The sequence below is a fragment of the Talpa europaea genome (assembly GCF_964194135.1).
Source record: "Talpa europaea genome assembly, chromosome: 1".
NCBI lineage: Eukaryota > Metazoa > Chordata > Mammalia > Eulipotyphla > Talpidae > Talpa > Talpa europaea.
The window spans coordinates 123,533,580-123,552,551 of record NC_140073.1 but is presented as its reverse complement, the minus strand read 5'-3'; the positions used below and the strand labels follow the sequence as shown (position 1 = coordinate 123,552,551).

At 41.0% G+C, this 18,972-nt stretch overlaps 1 protein-coding gene across 1 annotated transcript in view; it reads left to right on the top strand.

Moving 5' to 3' along the window:
• STAT4 (signal transducer and activator of transcription 4) overlaps positions 1 to 8,731 on the top strand; it is a gene marked incomplete at its 5' end in the record, with an annotated part of 104,053 nt that extends 95,322 nt beyond the window's left edge. Inside the window, 8 exons of the mRNA XM_084240363.1 lie at positions 2,610 to 2,745; positions 4,145 to 4,194; positions 4,439 to 4,533; positions 4,867 to 5,003; positions 5,326 to 5,517; positions 6,998 to 7,064; positions 7,412 to 7,520; positions 8,476 to 8,731. Of these exons, the coding sequence (XP_084096489.1) occupies positions 2,610 to 2,745; positions 4,145 to 4,194; positions 4,439 to 4,533; positions 4,867 to 5,003; positions 5,326 to 5,517; positions 6,998 to 7,064; positions 7,412 to 7,520; positions 8,476 to 8,502 (813 nt within the window). The 3' untranslated portion in view covers positions 8,503 to 8,731. The remainder of the gene's footprint in view (positions 1 to 2,609; positions 2,746 to 4,144; positions 4,195 to 4,438; positions 4,534 to 4,866; positions 5,004 to 5,325; positions 5,518 to 6,997; positions 7,065 to 7,411; positions 7,521 to 8,475) is intronic.
• Between the last annotated feature and the right edge of the window lie 10,241 nt (positions 8,732 to 18,972).

The following is an 18,972-nucleotide window of genomic DNA, read 5'->3' as shown; positions in this document are numbered from 1 at the left end:
CTGGTCTGGAGACAGGCTATTTCTCTGTACCTCTGTCCAGAGTACAATGCAGCCTTACTTAGTTTTCTTAAGCATCCTTCTTCTGTAAAAAAAAAAAAAAAAATCACCAAAGTTGTCACACTAACTTTCCAGATTGTACTCTGCTCCAGGAAGAGGAATCTGGAGATGTAGCTCAGAAATAGCTCCTAAAACATAATGTATGGCCTACTTACAGAGTCAGCTTAAAACTAACTCTAATTTCTCTTCTTAATTCTGTTCTGCTTCAAAACCTAAGCTCCCAGAGTTTGATTTACAGTCTATGGTTTTTTGGGTCATTTATCTAAATGTGATTCTCAGGTCCAAGGTAAACTACCTCCCTAGAAACTCTCTCCATCCTCCCCTTGCTATCGTCCATGTTCTGTCCTAGCTGGATGTTCTGTCCTGTATTCCTTCCTTCTGAATTGGTTCCTTCTTTTGCTGCCAGCTTAGCTCAGGTTCACCAGTGACCTTCTCCATGTACTATACCAGATTTCTCATTTCTTCCCTTCCTTTTCAGGGATTTTTTTTCTTTTAAGTTAAGTTACTTCTATTGAGGTAATGTTTAATGTATAATACTGTATATGATTTAGGAGTACAGGTTCAAAACTCTTCAAATGTATGTGATCACACCATGCCCACCACAAAAGCATCAATAACTCTCTACCAACGTCCATTGGGCTGTCTTCCCACTTTACTCCAAATCTCCCACTCTGCCCTTCTCATAGCCTCAATTCTTTCTTTTTTTTTTTTTTTAAGATTTATTTATACAAGCACGGGGTACAGTCAGAAGCGTGGGAGGGTGAGAGAATTCACCAGAGACAGAGCAGGGAGCAGAACAGGCAGAAGGACCGAAGTACACTGCTGAGGGGAGCAGCGGGCATGGCAGGAGAGGTCTGCGCACCATGTGGGACCCTCACCCAGTGGTCGGGGATCAAACAGGTGCTGCAGAGGCTGCGGGCAGCTTCGCAACCCAACGCTCAATTGCTGCACCACCGGGGAGGCCCTCATAGCCTTAATTCTTTAGTCAGATTCCAAGGGTTGTTTTTGGTTTAGTACTGTCTGTTCCTTTGCCTTTTTTTCATGAAATCATCCAGTATTTGTCTTTCTCTTTCTGACTTATTTCACTTCACATGATCTCCTTCAGCTCCATTCATGTCACAAATGGCAAGATTTCTTTTTATAGCTGAGTATTCCATTGTGTACACACCACATCTTGATCCACTCATCTGTTGCTGGGCAATTAGGTTGCTTCCATTATTTGCCCACTGTAAATAGTTCTGCAATAAACATAGGAGTGCATCTATCCCTTTGAATTAGTGTTTTTGCATTCTTCAGGAAAATACCAAGGAGTAGAAATGCTGGATGATATGGTAAATCTACTTTTAACATTTTGAGGGAACTCCACACTGTTTTCCATAGGGGCTGACCCCATCTGCGTTCCCACAAATAGTATATGAAGGTTCTTTTCCCTCCACACTCTCACCAACAGATGTTGCTTCTATTTTTTTTTTTTTTCATATAAGCCATTCTCACAGGTGGTATCTCATTGTGGTTTTGATTTGCATTTCCCTGATAAGTGATATTGAACATTTTGGAGCATCTTTCTTGATTTTCGCACCTTTTGCTTTCCAGTAATCTGTGATAAAGATCTACTGTTACACTATTCCTGACCCAATTTGTGTTACAATCTCATTACAGCTGATCATACAGAAGATTATGTTGTCGAGAGCAAAATCAGAACAAAGTAGTATACTGTCTATAAAACAGGAACCCAAGTTAATCATGAATTCATATTACCTTAATCTGGGAATTAGCTACTCTTGTGCTTTGGGATGTTTTATCTGACCAAGGCATAATTTGTGCCAATCCATGGCAAACCAATTAAATAATAAGATATAAATTTTGTTTAAGATTAATGTTATTTATAGGGCCTCCCCGGTGGCGCAGCGGTTGAGCGCTGGGTTGCGAGGCTGCCCGCGACCTCTGCGGTGCCAGTTCGATCCCCAGCTGCTCCCCAGCCACCAGGGGAGGGTCCCACATGGCACGCAGACCTCTCCTGCCGCCTGCTGCTCCCCTCAGCAGTGTACTTCGGTCCTTCTGCCTGCTCTGCTCCCTGCTCTGGCTCTGGTGAATTCTCTCACCCTCCCGCGCTTCTGACTGTACCCAGTGCATGTATAAACAAACAAACAAACAAACAAATAAATAAATAAAAACATGCCTTAAAAAAAAAGATTAATGTTATTTATAAAAGAGTACAAGTCTGATTACTTTTTCCAGCTTTATTGAGATATAGTTGACATGTAATATTGTGAAAGTTTAAGATACTGGTATTGATAGTCTAGAGAAAGTTAAAGAGATATTCAGAGTTTCCTTCAAGGATAAGGTGGGGCCCTGTATTATATTAATCTCAACAAACAAGGAACTCTTTAAGAATAAACAAAAACAGTTTTGAAAAGCACAGCAGAGGTGAAATTATTTTCTGTGTTGTCGATTTAGCTTGGCCTAGTAAGTTTAAATCAGGAATGTAATAATCCATCATGGTGTTTTCAGAGTGAGTAATAAATATAATTATCATTACAACTCTATTTCAGAACTTGGTTTTCTTTAATAATCCTCCATCTGCTACTTTGAGTCAACTCCTAGAAGTGATGAGCTGGCAGTTTTCATCTTATGTGGGTCGGGGCCTTAATTCAGATCAACTCAATATGCTGGCAGAGAAGCTCACAGGTGAGAGCTGGGTGATATGGAGGCCCTGCCTCTGTTTTTGGTACTTGAGTGTTTTAAAGAACCAGGTGATATAACCATTATTAATAATATCAGTGGTCATCACAATTTATTAAGTGACTATATTACCAGATACATGCCTAAATGCTACATCATCTTTAAGTCTCACAGTTCTTTAGGCAGAACAGTCTCCATTTTATAAATGAGGATGATGTGATGAGGATACTTCAGTTGTTATAACTGTTATTAAGTGACTTGCTACAGCTGCATGGCTAGTACAAAGCAGAGTTAAGACTCAGGCGAGACCTGGCCAGTTCTAAAGTCCCCTTTTTCCCACTCCATACTCCAGTATCCAGGGTGTTCTTGTATCATTTCCACTGAATGTAATATGAAGCCTTAATAGTACCTTGATCATTCATATTAATATCATAATGCTCATCAACCAACTGGAAAATAGCTGACTCCTTCACAAGAACCAAGAAATTTAATAAAAACTTAAAATCACCCAGGTAATACTTAATTTTGCATAGCAAGACTGTTTCATCTTTGACTGATATTTTTAAAGTTTGCAAAATTGTGTCATTGGAACTCCTGGTAGTGACTATAGTTTTTCCTAAAAGAATTCTTAAAAGATATCTGTATTTTGACAAGTCTGGGTGAACACATTTAGCACCAAAAAAGCAGAGGGAAAATGAGTTTGTGTACATTTCCAGTTAAGCCAGAAGAACCAATGATGTATCTATGCAGCAAACTATAATAACAGTACTTAATAAATATTTAATAGGTGAATCAAGCTTTTAAATGTGTTGTATAGATAGTAGCCATATCCTTCATATCCTTTCAGATTTTTAACAAATTATTCTTTTTAATAAAATTATGAGTATAATTTTCTTAAAATTTTAGAAACTCTTGTATCCTTTCACTGACTTGGAATAAAAATAATGGCTTCTTATTACCTAATGTATCTCTAGGTCATACTTTTAATCATAACAGTGAAGACTGCTGGTAACGTTTTATAATGTTTATTCACCAACCATAGGCTGTTCTTCCTGTCTCCTACTTAAGTCAGTTTCATGTCCACCACAAATCTTCCTACATTATTTTTGCTACTAGAGTGACCTCCTTCCTCTCTTCTGACAATTTACATTCTACCCATTCCTAGGGCCTGTTCCTTAACTTAAACTGGCCCTCTTTCTATCTTTAGCTCTTCTTTTTAAAAGAATTCTTTCCCATATAATAAATTTCATCTTATACTTTTACTGTTCAAATATTAAATAACCTATAAATCAGCATGCTCAAGAAGTGCATGTATGAGTGGGGGAGAGGAGAATCTAAATTGAGTACCAAATGGAACAATCATCTAATTGTTTAATAAAAAGCTCATTGTTTTATTTTATTTCAGCCCAGTCTAGCTACAATGATGGTCATCTCACCTGGGCAAAGTTCTGCAAGGTACAAACAGGGGAGAGGGGAATATCATTTTAATCATCACTTTTAAAAAATAGTATCCCTTTCTAAATTTCCACAGAATAATCCAGAATTTTGAGGATTTCCTGGATTGGTTTTTTTTTTTTTTTAAAAGAAATTCTAAAGTGTTGTCTTATTTAAAAGAAAATATTTTCTTAAAAAATGAAACTTGAATTATTGTCATGATTACTGTTGAAATGATCACGGTCCTAATGTGTTTATTTGATAGGAACACTTACCTGGTAAATCATTTACCTTTTGGACATGGCTTGAAGCAATATTAGATCTAATTAAGAAACATATTCTTCCCCTTTGGATTGACGGGTGAGTTATAGATTATCTTTTCCATTAGGTCATTAGATTTTTGTATTTTTGCTGTTGGTTTGTGATTGGGTTTTTTGCTTGTTTGTTTGTTTGCTTGCTTTTTTGTCTTATTTTTAAGCATATTTAGTGTGTGTGGTGGTGGGTGAAATAGTTGTAGTTTCTTGCATTTTTCGTAGAGTGAGGATATTTAATCTGCAAAAGACTATCTCAGGCACCACTGACTTTTGACTATACTAAAAACAAATTTAGCTCTTTTCTTTGCAAATGAACTAAACGTGAACGCAATAAATTACTGTCATGAGTAGATAAAACTATGCCTTGTTCTGTTTTTAGGTATGTCATGGGTTTTGTTAGCAAAGAGAAGGAACGACTCTTGCTGAAGGACAAAATGCCTGGAACCTTTTTGTTGAGATTCAGTGAAAGCCATCTTGGAGGAATAACTTTCACTTGGGTAGACCATTCAGAAAATGGTACATGCTCACTACTATTTATTCATGTGACTGCAAGATTCTTGAGTTTGGTTATTAGTATCTCAGTTTTCAGAAGTATGTGGTATGATGTTTTCTTCTGATTTTCACGTGTTCAGTGGGTTTGAATATTAGTTGTTACAATGATCCCAGAACAGGGCTGTGAATTTCTCACAGTCTGTGTGGGTGTCCTCCATCGTGTGACAATCTGCTGAGACGGGCTGCATTGTTTATAACCAGCGACATGAAGGCAGTGTGGGCAGGAAGAAAGGCCACAAAGAATGCCTGCAGGAACCTGAATACTCCCCACTTCCTGTTTTTCCAGGAGAAGTAAGATTCCACTCGGTAGAACCCTACAATAAAGGTCGGTTGTCTGCTCTGCCCTTCGCTGACATCCTTCGAGACTACAAGGTTATCATGGCAGAAAACATTCCTGAAAACCCTCTGAAGTATCTGTATCCTGACATTCCCAAAGACAAAGCCTTTGGTAAACACTACAGCTCTCAGCCATGCGAAGGTTAAGTTCCTTATATTTACTTGTTTCCTTAAGGTTTTTGGAAAATAACCTCATATTGCAGCAAATGAAGTTTTTCTTTTTATGTTTACTTGGATGCTTATAAGATCTCAGGGGCCTGTGGAGGTCAAAGCCTTAGAAATAAAGTGGTGTAGTAGCAGCTCTGGAAGAAGGCCCAGTGGGGCTGTCCAGCTGTAGCAGAGTGGTTAGTAACGATTACTGCAGCCAGCAGCCGGTCTTGGCCGCGGGGCCCCTCACAGTCAATTGTAAAGCTCTGGTTTTCTCCCTAGTGAGTTGGAGTGCTGCGCACTTCACATCTATGACAGGGGAGTGGGGGGAGAAAAAGAGGAAGGATGTAACAATTAGAGAGTCATTAAAAGTTAAATCTATTTTTTGCAAGAGAAGCCCAGGATTTATTATTCCTTTTTTTACCTTACAATCTCACAACTCACACAGTATTGTTCATTTGCCAGAGAGGAAACTTGGGGGTCTGTGCAACATCTCCCACCTCCCAGCCTATCAATAACAATTCATGACATGCCTGCCTTTCCTGGTCGTATCCCAAGGACCTAAAATAGTACCTGGCCAAAACAGGCATTGGTAAATATCTGTTGAATACATGAGAAAACATTCATGAAATTAGCTATTAATATTGTAATTTTAGGTAAGGCCACCATTTTGTTTCCTTCATGAAAGTACAATCTATAAAAATTTCCACCTACAGCAACTAAATCTATGAGCACCATCTTGTGACATATCCTGCAGGTATCACTCACAGGTGGTGGCACTGGCTGCCACTCAACTTCATCCCCCTCTGAAATGTGTGAACAAAACCACAAAAGTAGACAACAAAATGCTGTGGCTCTTAAGTGTGTCCACATCCAATTGAACGAAATAGCAAATGTTAATGCAAATTAGAGTTGAAAAATTAGTTTGTCCAAATCGCAACTGGTCCAAGCACAAGTTCAATACAGCTCCCACAGCACCTTGGGGAATGGTTCAGGGTGAGAGTGACTCATGACTATTAGCACTTTTAGTAACACTGTCTGTGTTTCAAAATTGTGGATAATCATAAGATAATGATTGTTATCAGTTTTAATGAAAAGAACTGAGTTACTGTAAATCTCCCAGCACATGAAAAAAAATGAGTTTTTATAATCCAACTTAAATTTAACATGAAGACAGATAATATAGTTAATTCCCAATTTTTCTCATGCATTTTATAGATATTAACATGTAAAGTCAGATTAGGTCTACCAAGAGATTTGTTTTCTCTTCTTGCATGTTTTATGCGCATCTAAAATACTGATTTTTTATTCAACTAAATTAACTAGTTGACTTATTTAACTTAAAATGTTTATGAATTACTAAACCATGATATTGTCTCTTCTTTTTAGCATTGCTTCTATTTTCCTAGGTAATTCTTCTCATTTTACTAATAACATTAATAACATTTTCCCAACATTGTGCATTTCTTTTCTAGTTACAAGACCAACAGAAAGAGGAGACAAAGGTTATGTTCCTTCTGTTTTTATCCCCATCTCAACAATGTGAGTAATCTTAGTCACATGGAAAATATTGAATTTATTTTTTTTTGAAAAGGTGTTTTTCTGTAGGACTTTTAGGGGTAGGGCAGAGTACATACAACCAAGAATAAAGCATTTCAGTGCTCAATGTTTCATTTCCTTTAATGCATAAAGCTGGTCTTCAGGAGACACCAGGGTCCACTGTGACTGCTAAGTTGCCCTTTGGTAAGCAGGCTTGATGCTCTGAGAGCAAGTATAATCTAGGCATCTCAGTGTCACAAATAGATGAAGCCCTTGACATGAGTTCCTACCGTGGTAACCATTAGCTATTACTGTTTAATCATTTTTAATATTTACCTTATCTTTTTAAGCCGAAGCGATTCAGCTGAGCCTCATTCTCCATCAGACCTTCTTCCCATGTCTCCAAGTGTTTATGCAGTGCTGAGAGAAAACCTGAGTCCCACAACAATCGAAACTGCAGTATGTTCTTTTTCCATTGTTGGTCAAGAGCATTTCTAATAAAGCGAAGGTGTGGTGAATCAAAGGGGCTGAAGTTCTGCCCGGGCAGTGAGAAAATACATTTCTTGGAACACATTCTTGAGCATGACATACAGGGTGTCCTCTGTGTTATTGGCATTATAGACACTGAAAGCAGAAGACTTCATCTACTTGAACTGTTTTAATTTCTTTCTATCAAAACTCACCAGAGGTCAAAATATTCCTGTATCCCACTATTTCCCATCACGCTCCCCATTTTATCAGGCAATGCATGTTAATATTTATAAGCATATTAATATTTAACATTTACTTTAGCATTTCAAGACCACAACTTCCAATTTTTCTTAATTAATTTTCACTTGCATTATTTGTCCCAGGCACCTTTTCAAGTAGTTTATAAAAGACAATCAATAGCTACCTACTACTCTTCTAAAAACTGAGTCATAATCTTAAACACTATAAAGTGATTTAGGATGCATTCTATCCCTTCTCATTCCCCAATGCCATCAAGGTGGTCAAACCCCAATTTACGTAAGAATGAATAACATATATCAGAATAATCGAATCTTGGAGGGACCCTGGCTCGTCCAAGTGGTTTTCAGTCCTTCTTTTCAAGATTTTTAGATGTGGAATATTCTTCTTTGATAGCTTACTTCAATGTTAGTTGTCCTTAAATCCTTTAATTATGACAACTTTTGCTATATTTTATACCCATTTCATTATGTTTGTGATAGGGTAAATAGGCCTACTTAACACAGTTTTCATCTAATTAAAAGTGCCATTTACTTAAAACAGATTACTTTTAGGAACACTTAGGTACTGGCTGGTAGAAAGATTATGCAGTATTAAGCAGACAAGAGAATTTTTATTGAAGAAATTGTGACTTACTTGCAAAACAATGCTTTCCTCAAAGGTCATTTTCATTTTTCAATTTTAGATGAAGTCTCCATATTCTGCTGAATAACAGGATGAAATCTTGACATTCAAAAGAAGGAAGCAAAAAAAAATGTTCAAAGACTGATCTTTGCCAACAATCACATCTTATTTCTTCACTTTTGTTGATACCATTTTCCGGGAAATGGCTGAAGTCTGAAGTTCTCCCTGCCATCACACCCCAGATCCCCTTCCACTGGGAGTGTTAGGATTTCAATGCTAAAACCAAAGCTTCGGATGAACTTGCAGAATAAGACACTTTAAGAAACCAGTATCAATATAACATTGACAAAAGACTCACGTTTTCGTTATTTCTGATTTCGTTTCTTAGGATTTTCCTCAAGTGTTATTAGGATATTGACTCTAGAAAGTTTAAGTGTTAATATTTCAGAATAGGCCAAGAATAACAAAAGCACACTTAAAATTACTCAAAAACCAGCAGGAAGGCCTGGGGGAAATATTAAATAAGCCAATATCCTGAGTTTCAGCAGGTCTAGAGTCACCACACAGGAAACAAGATAGATGCCACGACAGGCAGCCCAGCAGCATTTCACAGGCTTTCCTGGAATGACTCATGATTCCCACGTTAACATTGTCCCAAAAGAGCTTCACAGCAGCCGGTACCACTGTCACGGACACCTCTCCTGTCGGGGGGAAGATTTATCTAGAATCATTCCTGGTGGTAACTCTGGCTAGCAGCACTGAAAGCAAACACATGGGTAAAAATATGAAATGAGGACTGGTAGAAGGATGACGACACTGACCTTCAGCAAGGTCAGTGAGGAAAGTCAAGTTGCACGTTCCTCATCTCTAGAAGAGGTTGCTGTATGACAAAGAGGTTCCTGCTATAATAGTCTCTGTTCTCATAAGTCTATCCCTGAGGAGAGGGATTTAGGAGAAATTCCATCTCTTCAGTATTTTCTGGTGCTGAAGGAGGGCAGGTAACATACTGTTGGTAATGCTCAAATAGGAGATCTATTTTGATCCTCACTTCTCCCCATCTGGATGTTTAGTGGTGCCATCACCCAGCTGCTGCTTTAATAATAGTGTAAGAATACCCAGCAGCTCTCTCTGTCTGCCAGGCTCTAGGAAAGCTTCTGAGCCAAGTAAGGAAGTCCCAATACCAAAGCATCTGCTGCGACCAGTTGCAGAAAACCCCAAAGGCAGTTTGCAAGGTTCCCCTGTTTGCAGATCCAGAAATGACACTCCTTTCTGGAGGACTCCTTTCTAACTGCTCACACCCGTCTCCTGTACCCCAGGAAAGCCGAACAGGCAGGGGCTAATATTTGATGGGGAAAATTTAAAGAAGAAAAAATTTAAGAAAATCTGCCTTCTTCCTTGGAAAATCCTACCCACTGCACCTTTTATATTCACCCACATTCATCCCACTGGATCCTAGTTTGTTCCTATTGCCTCTTCCCCAATGTCAGTTCCCTTACACCTTTACAAGCTCCTGATGGCGCTCTTCACATAAAGGTGTCTGTCTGGCAGAGGCCATGGGACTGACTCAAGACACATTCTCCCAGTCTCGACTTGCCTCCACAAGTCCAATTTTCTGAAATTTGCCTATGACAAATATATTAATTGACACAGACTTGGAGGAATTAATTTTAAGCCTAGTTTAAAATTATGTATTCTGATTGCTATTTTGAATTATTACATGATTATTACAATTTTACCTTTAATGAGGTCATTTTCTACTAGAATAACTCTTAAACAATTGGATTTTGATATTAGAAAAAAAGTTACAGAAGTTTTTTATTCCCTGGAAAAGTGTGATGGGCTCTTACTTATTCAGCAGTTTTTAAAACTTGTCAGTGTAGAGGCTGGTATCAGAATGCTAAGGTTTCACATGTGGCCATAGACATCATTATTACTCCAGGTAGAAAATACAGGAACATCTGTAGTTTGCTCCTATAATAGAGAGTCCGTATAATAAGAGTTTAATAAGCTGTGATTATTACATTCAGAATATCAAAGTCAAGGTCTTGATTCCATTGTAAATAGTTATTTCCCAAGGATGTGAATCTTATACTCTGAAAATCATCTTTGTGGGAATAATGGGTTTTGTCTAGGGATGTCTGGGGATACATGTTTATTCTAGGGTAAGGTGTGCCACAGAAGATGGGAATAAATTCCCACCAACTCCTGCCCCAGAACAATTTTTTCCCTACCAACTGGTAGCAATACTCAATATTTAAACAAAATGTAGATTTATTTTCAAAATATTAATCACATTTTCACGTCTCTCACCTATTCCAAACTAATGACATGTCCATTTTGCTAAACTTTTTTCAAATCCTTTTAATGTAAAGAATCAATTTTAAACAAGGGAGCGGTGTTATAACTTGTTTCTTCATTATACCTAAATTTTCATCTGTTTTAAATAAACACCTAACATGGTTTCTGCAGAAGATATTTCCCAACCTCCCCTTCAGGGAATTCATGGGTGTGCTACCTACCTGTGTACACCCACGAGTCTTCCAAGAAGAGGGCTCAGCGCTTGGTTTAACACTGCTCGCCTTCCAGACATTCTTAATGAGTTGAATAAGGAGCTGCTATTTTCCTTATGCACTGGTCCCTGCAAATGATAATAGGCGGTGCTGTCCTCTCCTTCGAACTAGGGGGAGACTTGATGTCCTTCTGGAGATCCTAGGTTGGTCCCTAGGTATTAGTAAAGCTTTTTAAGAGTAGTTGAAGGGAGCCCAAAGAAACCCAGTCCCTGTCTCCCAGAAGCACCCACTGGTCTACACAGACAGCAGGCAGGGTCCAACTATATTTTTGCTGAGTCTTTGGACATTATGTGACTACACCATTGTCCTCCATAATGGTTCTCTCAAACTCCTGGCATAATCACTGCAAGGGAGAAGGCAGGGTCGACAGAAGACCCCAAAAGAAAGAAGAAAGCCCCCTAAGCAGATCTAACCAAAAGGCAATTGAAACAGCCCCACCTTCATTTCTGATTTCAGGTAGTCACCCCAGGTGGGGGAGAGTCAGGGCTTGCAAAACCAGGAAGGTCTGACTTAGGACTGCTCACATTGTGTGAAGAAGTGGAGGAAGATAAGGGGACTTTTCCAGATTCAGGGAAAAAGCAGGAGGAGGACCCAGGAGGAGTCAGCTTTCTAGCAACTTTAGCATTTTAAGAAATGTTGCCGACCCTTTAGATGGACGCGCATCCAGCCCTGCCTCCGCCTGGGATGCTCTTTGGAGCCCGCGCTCCCCACTACCCAGCTGCGAGCGGCCCGGGGCCGGCCGGTCCGGAGGGGTCCCCTGCCCCCCGCCTCCGGGGAGGCTCCCCCGCCCGCTGCGAGGCTCGGAACCGCAGGCGGACCGGGCCGGTCTTCCGCGGGAAAGCCCCGGGCCGCGCCTGCGTGCTGCCGCCTCGGAGTCTGACTTTCGCTTTTCGGTTTCCTCTCAACGCGGCTCCTTCTCGCTCGGCGCTGGTTTCCCCGAAAGCACGTGGGCCGGCTCTTCTGGGCACCCGCGTGCCTCCCGCCGCGCTCCCCGACGGCTGCTCGGGAAGCTTTCCAAGTGGGGCGCGCCGCCCCGCGCCCGTGCTCCCCGCCCCGGGCAGGCTGGGCTGCCCTGCTGAAAGCACCGGGCTTCGAAAAGTGCTCGCGAGGATGCGCGGGTTCCTGCTGCATAGAGACATAGGGGAGGGGGGTTGGAGAAGAAAATCATAAAGTATACAAAATCCAGAAACATTAAGATTTTGACATTCATTCTTCATTCTCCTCTTTCTCTCTCTTTTTCCCACCCCCCCTCTCTTCTTCACCCCCCCCTTTCTCTTTCTCTGTTTCATTTTAGTGACATTTCTGTATATCCTTACAGTAATAGGGCAATACTACTTTACATTTTACATTTTCGTATCATTTTATGCTTGGGTATTTTCCAATGCCACACAACTGTCTTTGAAAGCATAGCTTAGGTGTTGTACCATTCGACCAGCCAGAGAACTGCAAGGAATTTTAGAAGTCTTTTATTTTTAATTACATTTGATTACAGATTAACAAATATGGCTTATACTGATTAAGTGTAATTCTTACTAATAGATATTTAGGTTACCAATATGTCTAAAATACATTATGGTTGCTGGAGAGGGGATATCTTTAAATAGAGTACTATAGATTTTTGTCATCAGAATTGTAGCTGTCCTTTTGAAACACAGGAAAGGTGTGAAGACAGAACACAAGGCTAGTAGGTGTTTCAGAGGGATGTGGAAAAGACATACAGGATAGGGTTTTACTTGACACCCCAGAGAAAATCAAGGTGGTGGAGGGCAACAGGCAATACATCACTTGAGAAATTTGTTTCTCCCATAAAAACTGTATCTGTGATTGATTGCTGCATAACAACTCAAACTACCCCCAAACTTAGTGGGGTATCATTGCTTGTGAGCCCAGGGTAGGCTACCAGCTCTGCCCATCAGGGGCAGGCTATGTGATCTGGCCTCATCTCTCACATATCTGAGGCCTAAGTCCTGACAGCTGAACAAATCAGCTATGGTTTGTATGCCCTGTCATCCAGTGGATGGTGGCAGGGCATGGTTCTAGGGGTGACTGTGTACGGTCCCTAGGTTCAGAATGACACAATGTCACATCTGCTGTAGAATATTAATCAAAACAAGTCACTAGCCAGGCCATATTCAAGGGGTGGGGCTATAGTCCCCAACTCCTTCTGGAAGGAGTTACAGAGTCACATTGAAAAGGAGTATAGATACAGAGAAAGGGATAACATTATTAAAAACAATGTTGCAGAAAATCCTTATTTCTTATCATGTGAATTATGTAATTGATAATGTCTATCATTTTGCCTTGGCTTGTGGGCTGCATTATGTTCTTTATAGTTCTAGTTATTGTAAATATAATTAAATAAACACAACAGGGTTGTTGGAGACTAAGAGAAGAGAAGAGGGAATAGTACTGTCTCCTTTTTTCCAAGAGAAAATAAATTAGCTGCAAATGGGAGGTCTGGAATCGTTTCTAAAAGCCTCTTGTAATATCATGTGATTTAATGAGTTACTCCAGTGCCTTCAATTACTCATCATATGAGGTGGTTTCTAGACTCCTCACCATCTTTGATTCTCCTTTGATTATGCACCAGTTGATCATAAGTTTCATCCTATCTGCCATTTCTGGTTGCTTGTCAGTGACTAACTAGAAACAATGTGGAGAAATTATCAGAAGCTGAGCACTGATAGCAAAGAGTGCCCTGTAATTTGTTGCTTTAAAAAAAAAAATTCCCGAACAGATCTTCGCACTTACTGTTTTAAGATTTGTCCCATAAGTTTTTGTCCAGCAGCATGCTAGCTTGTTGAGAGAATTTAGAATTTTGATTCTCTCCTCTATGAATTAGTCATCTATTTCAGTGGCAAAAAACAAAACAAAACAAAACTCAATGACTTGACAATAAATATACCTTGTTCACGATTCTGTGGCATTTCGTTTCAATGTGGGTTCAGGGGGGTTTTATACACATCTCCCCTGCCAGTACTCAGACTGGAGGAGCAGCAACTGTTCACAAGGAGAAACCAGCGAGTCCCAAGGAGGTACATGCCACTCAGGCAACCATGGCAAGGGGTAGGAAGGGAAATAACAAATTAGAAAAATAAGATATGCCTGACATAGTAGTAACTGCTTTTTCTAGTGGCAACATTTTTGCAAAGTTGATATTGTTAGTCTAGAGACAAAGCTCCCCAGCTAACTATTCTTTTTGGGTCAGCACACATCTGGGTCTCTGTCATTTCTAAATCTCTAGTTTCTTGTTTAATTTGGCTGGGGCTTGGTTGTTTTTAAGCAATCAATATATTAAATAGTCACACTTATAAAATACACACAGTTTGCCCTCCAGGAACTTAACATCTTGGAGGGATAATGCTTGACACTTCAAAAAACATGAAATAAGGGAGTTTATGGTAACCGTCAGCCTGAATTCTAACAGTCAGACATGTTCTTTCAGGGACTAGATTGATCATCACAGGATGAGATGGCTTTAGAAGTAGAACATAGGAGTTGGGCTTGGTTTTAAAGTTGGGTGAGATTTTGAAAAGTGAAGGGAATAAGAGGAAGGACTTACCATTTAGTCTGTGTGATGCTCACTAGTAATTTGTGCAAAGGAACAGAAATGGGAAATCAAAAGTATGGTGGTGGGGGGACCAAATGATATGGGGATAACTGGGGTAATGAAACAATGGGAGACAAGGCTGGAAAGAAAGTTTGGACCATTTTATGGGGACCCATAAGGGCAGGTAAAGTTTGTATTTATCATAAATGCAATGACAGCTGTCAAGGCTTTTGAGCAGGAAATGGTATAAATGTGGTGTTCTAGTTTGGCAAATACAGTGGGGCGGGGAAAGAGACAGAAAGAAGGTAGTTTGTTGTAGGATTCCAGTGGACTGAGTGATTCTGAAGTTATAAAGGCTTCTGTAGGGTATTGTTAATAAATGAAACAAAGGAAAATAAAGACATAGGGAAGAAAGTATCCTGTGGACCTGATGACGATCAGAAAGTAGAGAACCAAAGAGAAACAGCATACTTGCAGATGCCAAGATTAGTTATTTCCCCATCAAGAATAAAGTTATTTCTCTGTGCAAGTTGTATATTACTAGATAGAAGCTATTTATTTAACATCTTATTTATTCATCCTAGAATCAGTTTTTCTCAACCACTGTCTGGACTCAGTACAGGTGAGTGGCAAGGGAAGAGCTCTTTTTAATAGACTGACATCTCTTTTCAGAGAAGGCTGCCACTTGGGTGCACTAACAGTCATTGTTACCACCAAGCCAGTACTGGCTTTGTGAGGGTGAATGTGTGACAAGGAGTGTACAAATGTGGAAAAGTAAAAAAATAATTACAACATATATACACATGCCTAGGCATATCCCTGGGGAATTATTTAGACTTTTTTTCCCACACAAAGTTGCTGTATTATTCAAGGAGTAATTCAAATCTCATTTACATGAAAGAATCAGTTGGTTTTATGAGCATACATTTCAAAAGGACCTATTCACGATGAGCTCAAGAATGCCTGCCTGGAGCAAGTGACGTTTAAACTGAGATTTTAGTTAAGAAATAAAAGATAAGCTAGTTGGCAAAGAACTTGGAGGAGGGAAATGTTGGTTCAAGGGACTTTCCAACTGGAGAACTGCTGGTGAGGAGGCCTGGGGCTTGGGGAAAGAGTTTAACTTATCTGAAGAAGTAAAATGCTGAAGTAAGCAAACAAAAGAGGGGCACAAGATGGTTAGAGAAAATGATAGGGGAACCAGGACTTTGTAAGTTATATTAAAACGTTGGATTTTATGAGAAAAGTCATTATGGGATTTTCAGGTTGGCAAACATGTGATCTGCTTTATAATTGAAACAAACATTACTGAAAACTGCTACTTGGAGAATGGGTTGGATGCTAGTTAAGAGCTGAAGTTGACAGCTATTTAGGAATTCACTGCAGTAATCCAAATGGGATAAAGGGTTGGGTTGGGAGCATAAAAGATGAAGTGATGAGACTTGAGAATAATTTGGACAGAAGCATCAACAAGGCTTGAGGACCAGGCATGGGGGTTAAAGCGGTAAAAATGTCATAGATGTTCTAGCAATCTGGCATGCACCATTTCTAGGAAAAGGCATGTTTGAAGAGAGAGAGGGGAAGAGAATTTTTAGTTCTGAACATAGTTAACTTGCAGAGTTTACCAGGCCTCCACGTGGAGAGTCGAGTGGAGGCTTACACTTGGGGGTTCAGTTCAGAGATGTGGACAGGATACACAGGTGTGCGCAGGAGACCCCTGGAGGTGCCCTCCAAATCCAGAAGGAAACTGAAGCTGTAGATGAGGTCACCACAAGAGTGCTTGAAGTGGAGGTGTGGATAACCACGATCCGAACCCTGACGACACTTAGGATTGATCAGTTTCCTAGAGAAGATGAAGATGGAGGACACACAGTCAACATGGTCAAGGAACATGTGTTGAAGACTGGAGTGTCAACTGTGCGAATTGTTTCTGAGTAGTCAAGCAAACTGAGGACACCCCAGCGTTCCCTGAGTTTAGTAATGCCGTGGTCAGCTGCTAAGTGGACTTTATCCAACTAGGCCTTCCAGACAAGAGTCTCCAAGCGTGGGCCTCTGCAAACAGATAACTTCCTTTCAGTGGTTCTCTGAAAGCCTAAGCAAACCTTCATTGCAACACAGCAATGAAGTACAGTCATGCACGTCGTCGGAAGCCAGCCCAAAGGGTAAGTACAGGGCGACTTGGCCAAGCGGCGGCCCCAGGGGGAGGCAGCGCGTGGCCGGAACAGCCTCGTTGGATTGGCCGAGCTCGGCAGCCGCCGGTGATTGGCACAGGCGGACGGAGGCGGGGCGCCCGGGGCTCTCTTTTCTCCAAGCTGGTACTTTCATTTTCCAGCGCAGAGTCTTTTGAGAGACCCCGCAGCAGCCCTGACGGCGCCCGTCAGACCCCAGACTGCGCAGAGGTGACACGGGTGCCCGGGAGAGGCTGCGCCACCGCCTACGCCCGCCCGATCCTGCGCGCTGAGTGAGTGGGAGCGGGGTTTCGGGGGGCCGGAAGGGGAGCGCTGTCTGCACTGCCGGGGCCGGCCGCTGGACGCCCGCCGAGACGGATTTTGAGTGAATCCACCTCCCCTAAAGTGAATGAGTCCCTTTGTGCAATCACTGTGCTCGGTGACGGCGCTGCTGCTCCTGCCCCTCCTGCAAGGACTGTGAAGATGAGATAGAACGCCTCTCCCACAAGCACGAACACAGACTCAGCATCTCTCCATTTACCCTTACTTTTGCCTCCTCTCGCTCCCCCCACCATTCATGTTCTCTTCTATTTGCAGAAAGTTTTCCTTTGCCGAGTGCCATCTGCAGAGAGCTGTCTAGGTTCGAGACGCTCGCACCCTGCGCATGCAGACCCAACAGTTTGGCACCTGATTTGCTGTGTGACTATTGCTTAACTTGAAACCCCAGTCCCTCCCGGGGGCGGCAGGTGACAGGTCAGTAATAATCCTGGAAACAATGAATGAGTATACAGTTTTGGAATCTTTGTTATGTATGTGTGTTAAAGGATGAAGGCGCTTAATTTCTTCCTGGAATATAAAGGGAGTTTAGTTCCTGCCAACTTCCTTGCCCTCCCTCCTCACTATCATATAGTCTTTAAAGAAAAAAATCTAATTAATACCAAAGAGTTTGGGTAGATATACAGGTCTGTGTTTGATTGTGTTTTGGATGTTGTTTATAAAGGTTGATGGGGTGGTTGTTTTTAAGAAACAGAAAAGTGTCTAGAGCCTCTGTCACAATCGAGTATGCAGCCATTGCTTAATAAGGGCGCAGGACGAAAAGTTGTGGCACCATAATATATGTGATTTGCCTTTAACATTCTAATTCAGTTGAAAATATACTAGAGTTTAATTCAATAAATTCTGAGTATATGCTGTGTTCAGAGCACTGTGCAAGGTGCAGAAGATGGTTTTTACAAAGGCATGGTAACTCTGGAGCTCACATCATGCGGGGAAGACATCCTAGGGCTTAGTAAGGAACACAGGACTGTTGCTCTAGAGAGGCACAGAAAACAATGACACACAAGTCAAAGAAAGCTTAATGACCTGGGTAAGTCTCAGACAGCTTAGTGGAACAAGTGGCATTTGTACCTGACTTTGAATACTGAAAGGGGTTAGAGAGGTAGAAATTTGTGGGGAGGCTGTTTACAAGGCTGGAGCAGAGCAGAAATGTTGGGCACAGCCAAAAACCAGTATATAATTCACTTTGCAAATGGATAAAAATAGGAATGGAGTGAAAAATCAGCCTCGGAATGGGCCAACTATCACATCATTGAACACAAGCGTGATGTAGTCCAATTTCTCAGGAGACTGGATTGGGAGAAGAAAGTGTTGAGGGAGAGATGGAGGAGGTTTGGGGACTGGAAAGAAATCTGTTAACCCTAATTTTGGCATTTGAACCAGGTGATGGAGGATGGTCATGCAACTCCCTGCATTAGTATCACCTTTGTGAGAAAATGGAGTGATTTCTGGATGTGTTAACATGAATTCATCCTCTGCCCGCTTTGTGTCAGGTGTCACGTCTGCATTAGTTCATCCAGTCCCTTGCAGCCACCCTGTTGATCAGGGAATGCAATGCTTGAGTTTGCTTGCCTTAAAAAGAAATGTGGTCATTCCCCCCAGATCTGGAGTCTCCCACTCAGGTGAAATAAACTGAAGTGAATAGTGAAATTGATAGAGCAAGTATACCAAAGTGCTGGGCTTGGGTCCATTGCTACTGGTATTTGAATAACTAGTGTGTAGTCTCACCATATCCTTACTTTCCTTTGAAAAGAAATTGGTGAAGTAGTCATGACTTCATGCTGCACACGTCTCGTCAGCATGCATTTTCCCACGCCCTGCTTAAAAACCCAGATTTCTTCCACAGAAATGTGGTAGGACAAGATTCACTTCTGCTCACTCCGAATATTGTCAGCCATACCTTGATATAAATTCTAAGTTCAGCTGAGGTAGTGGAA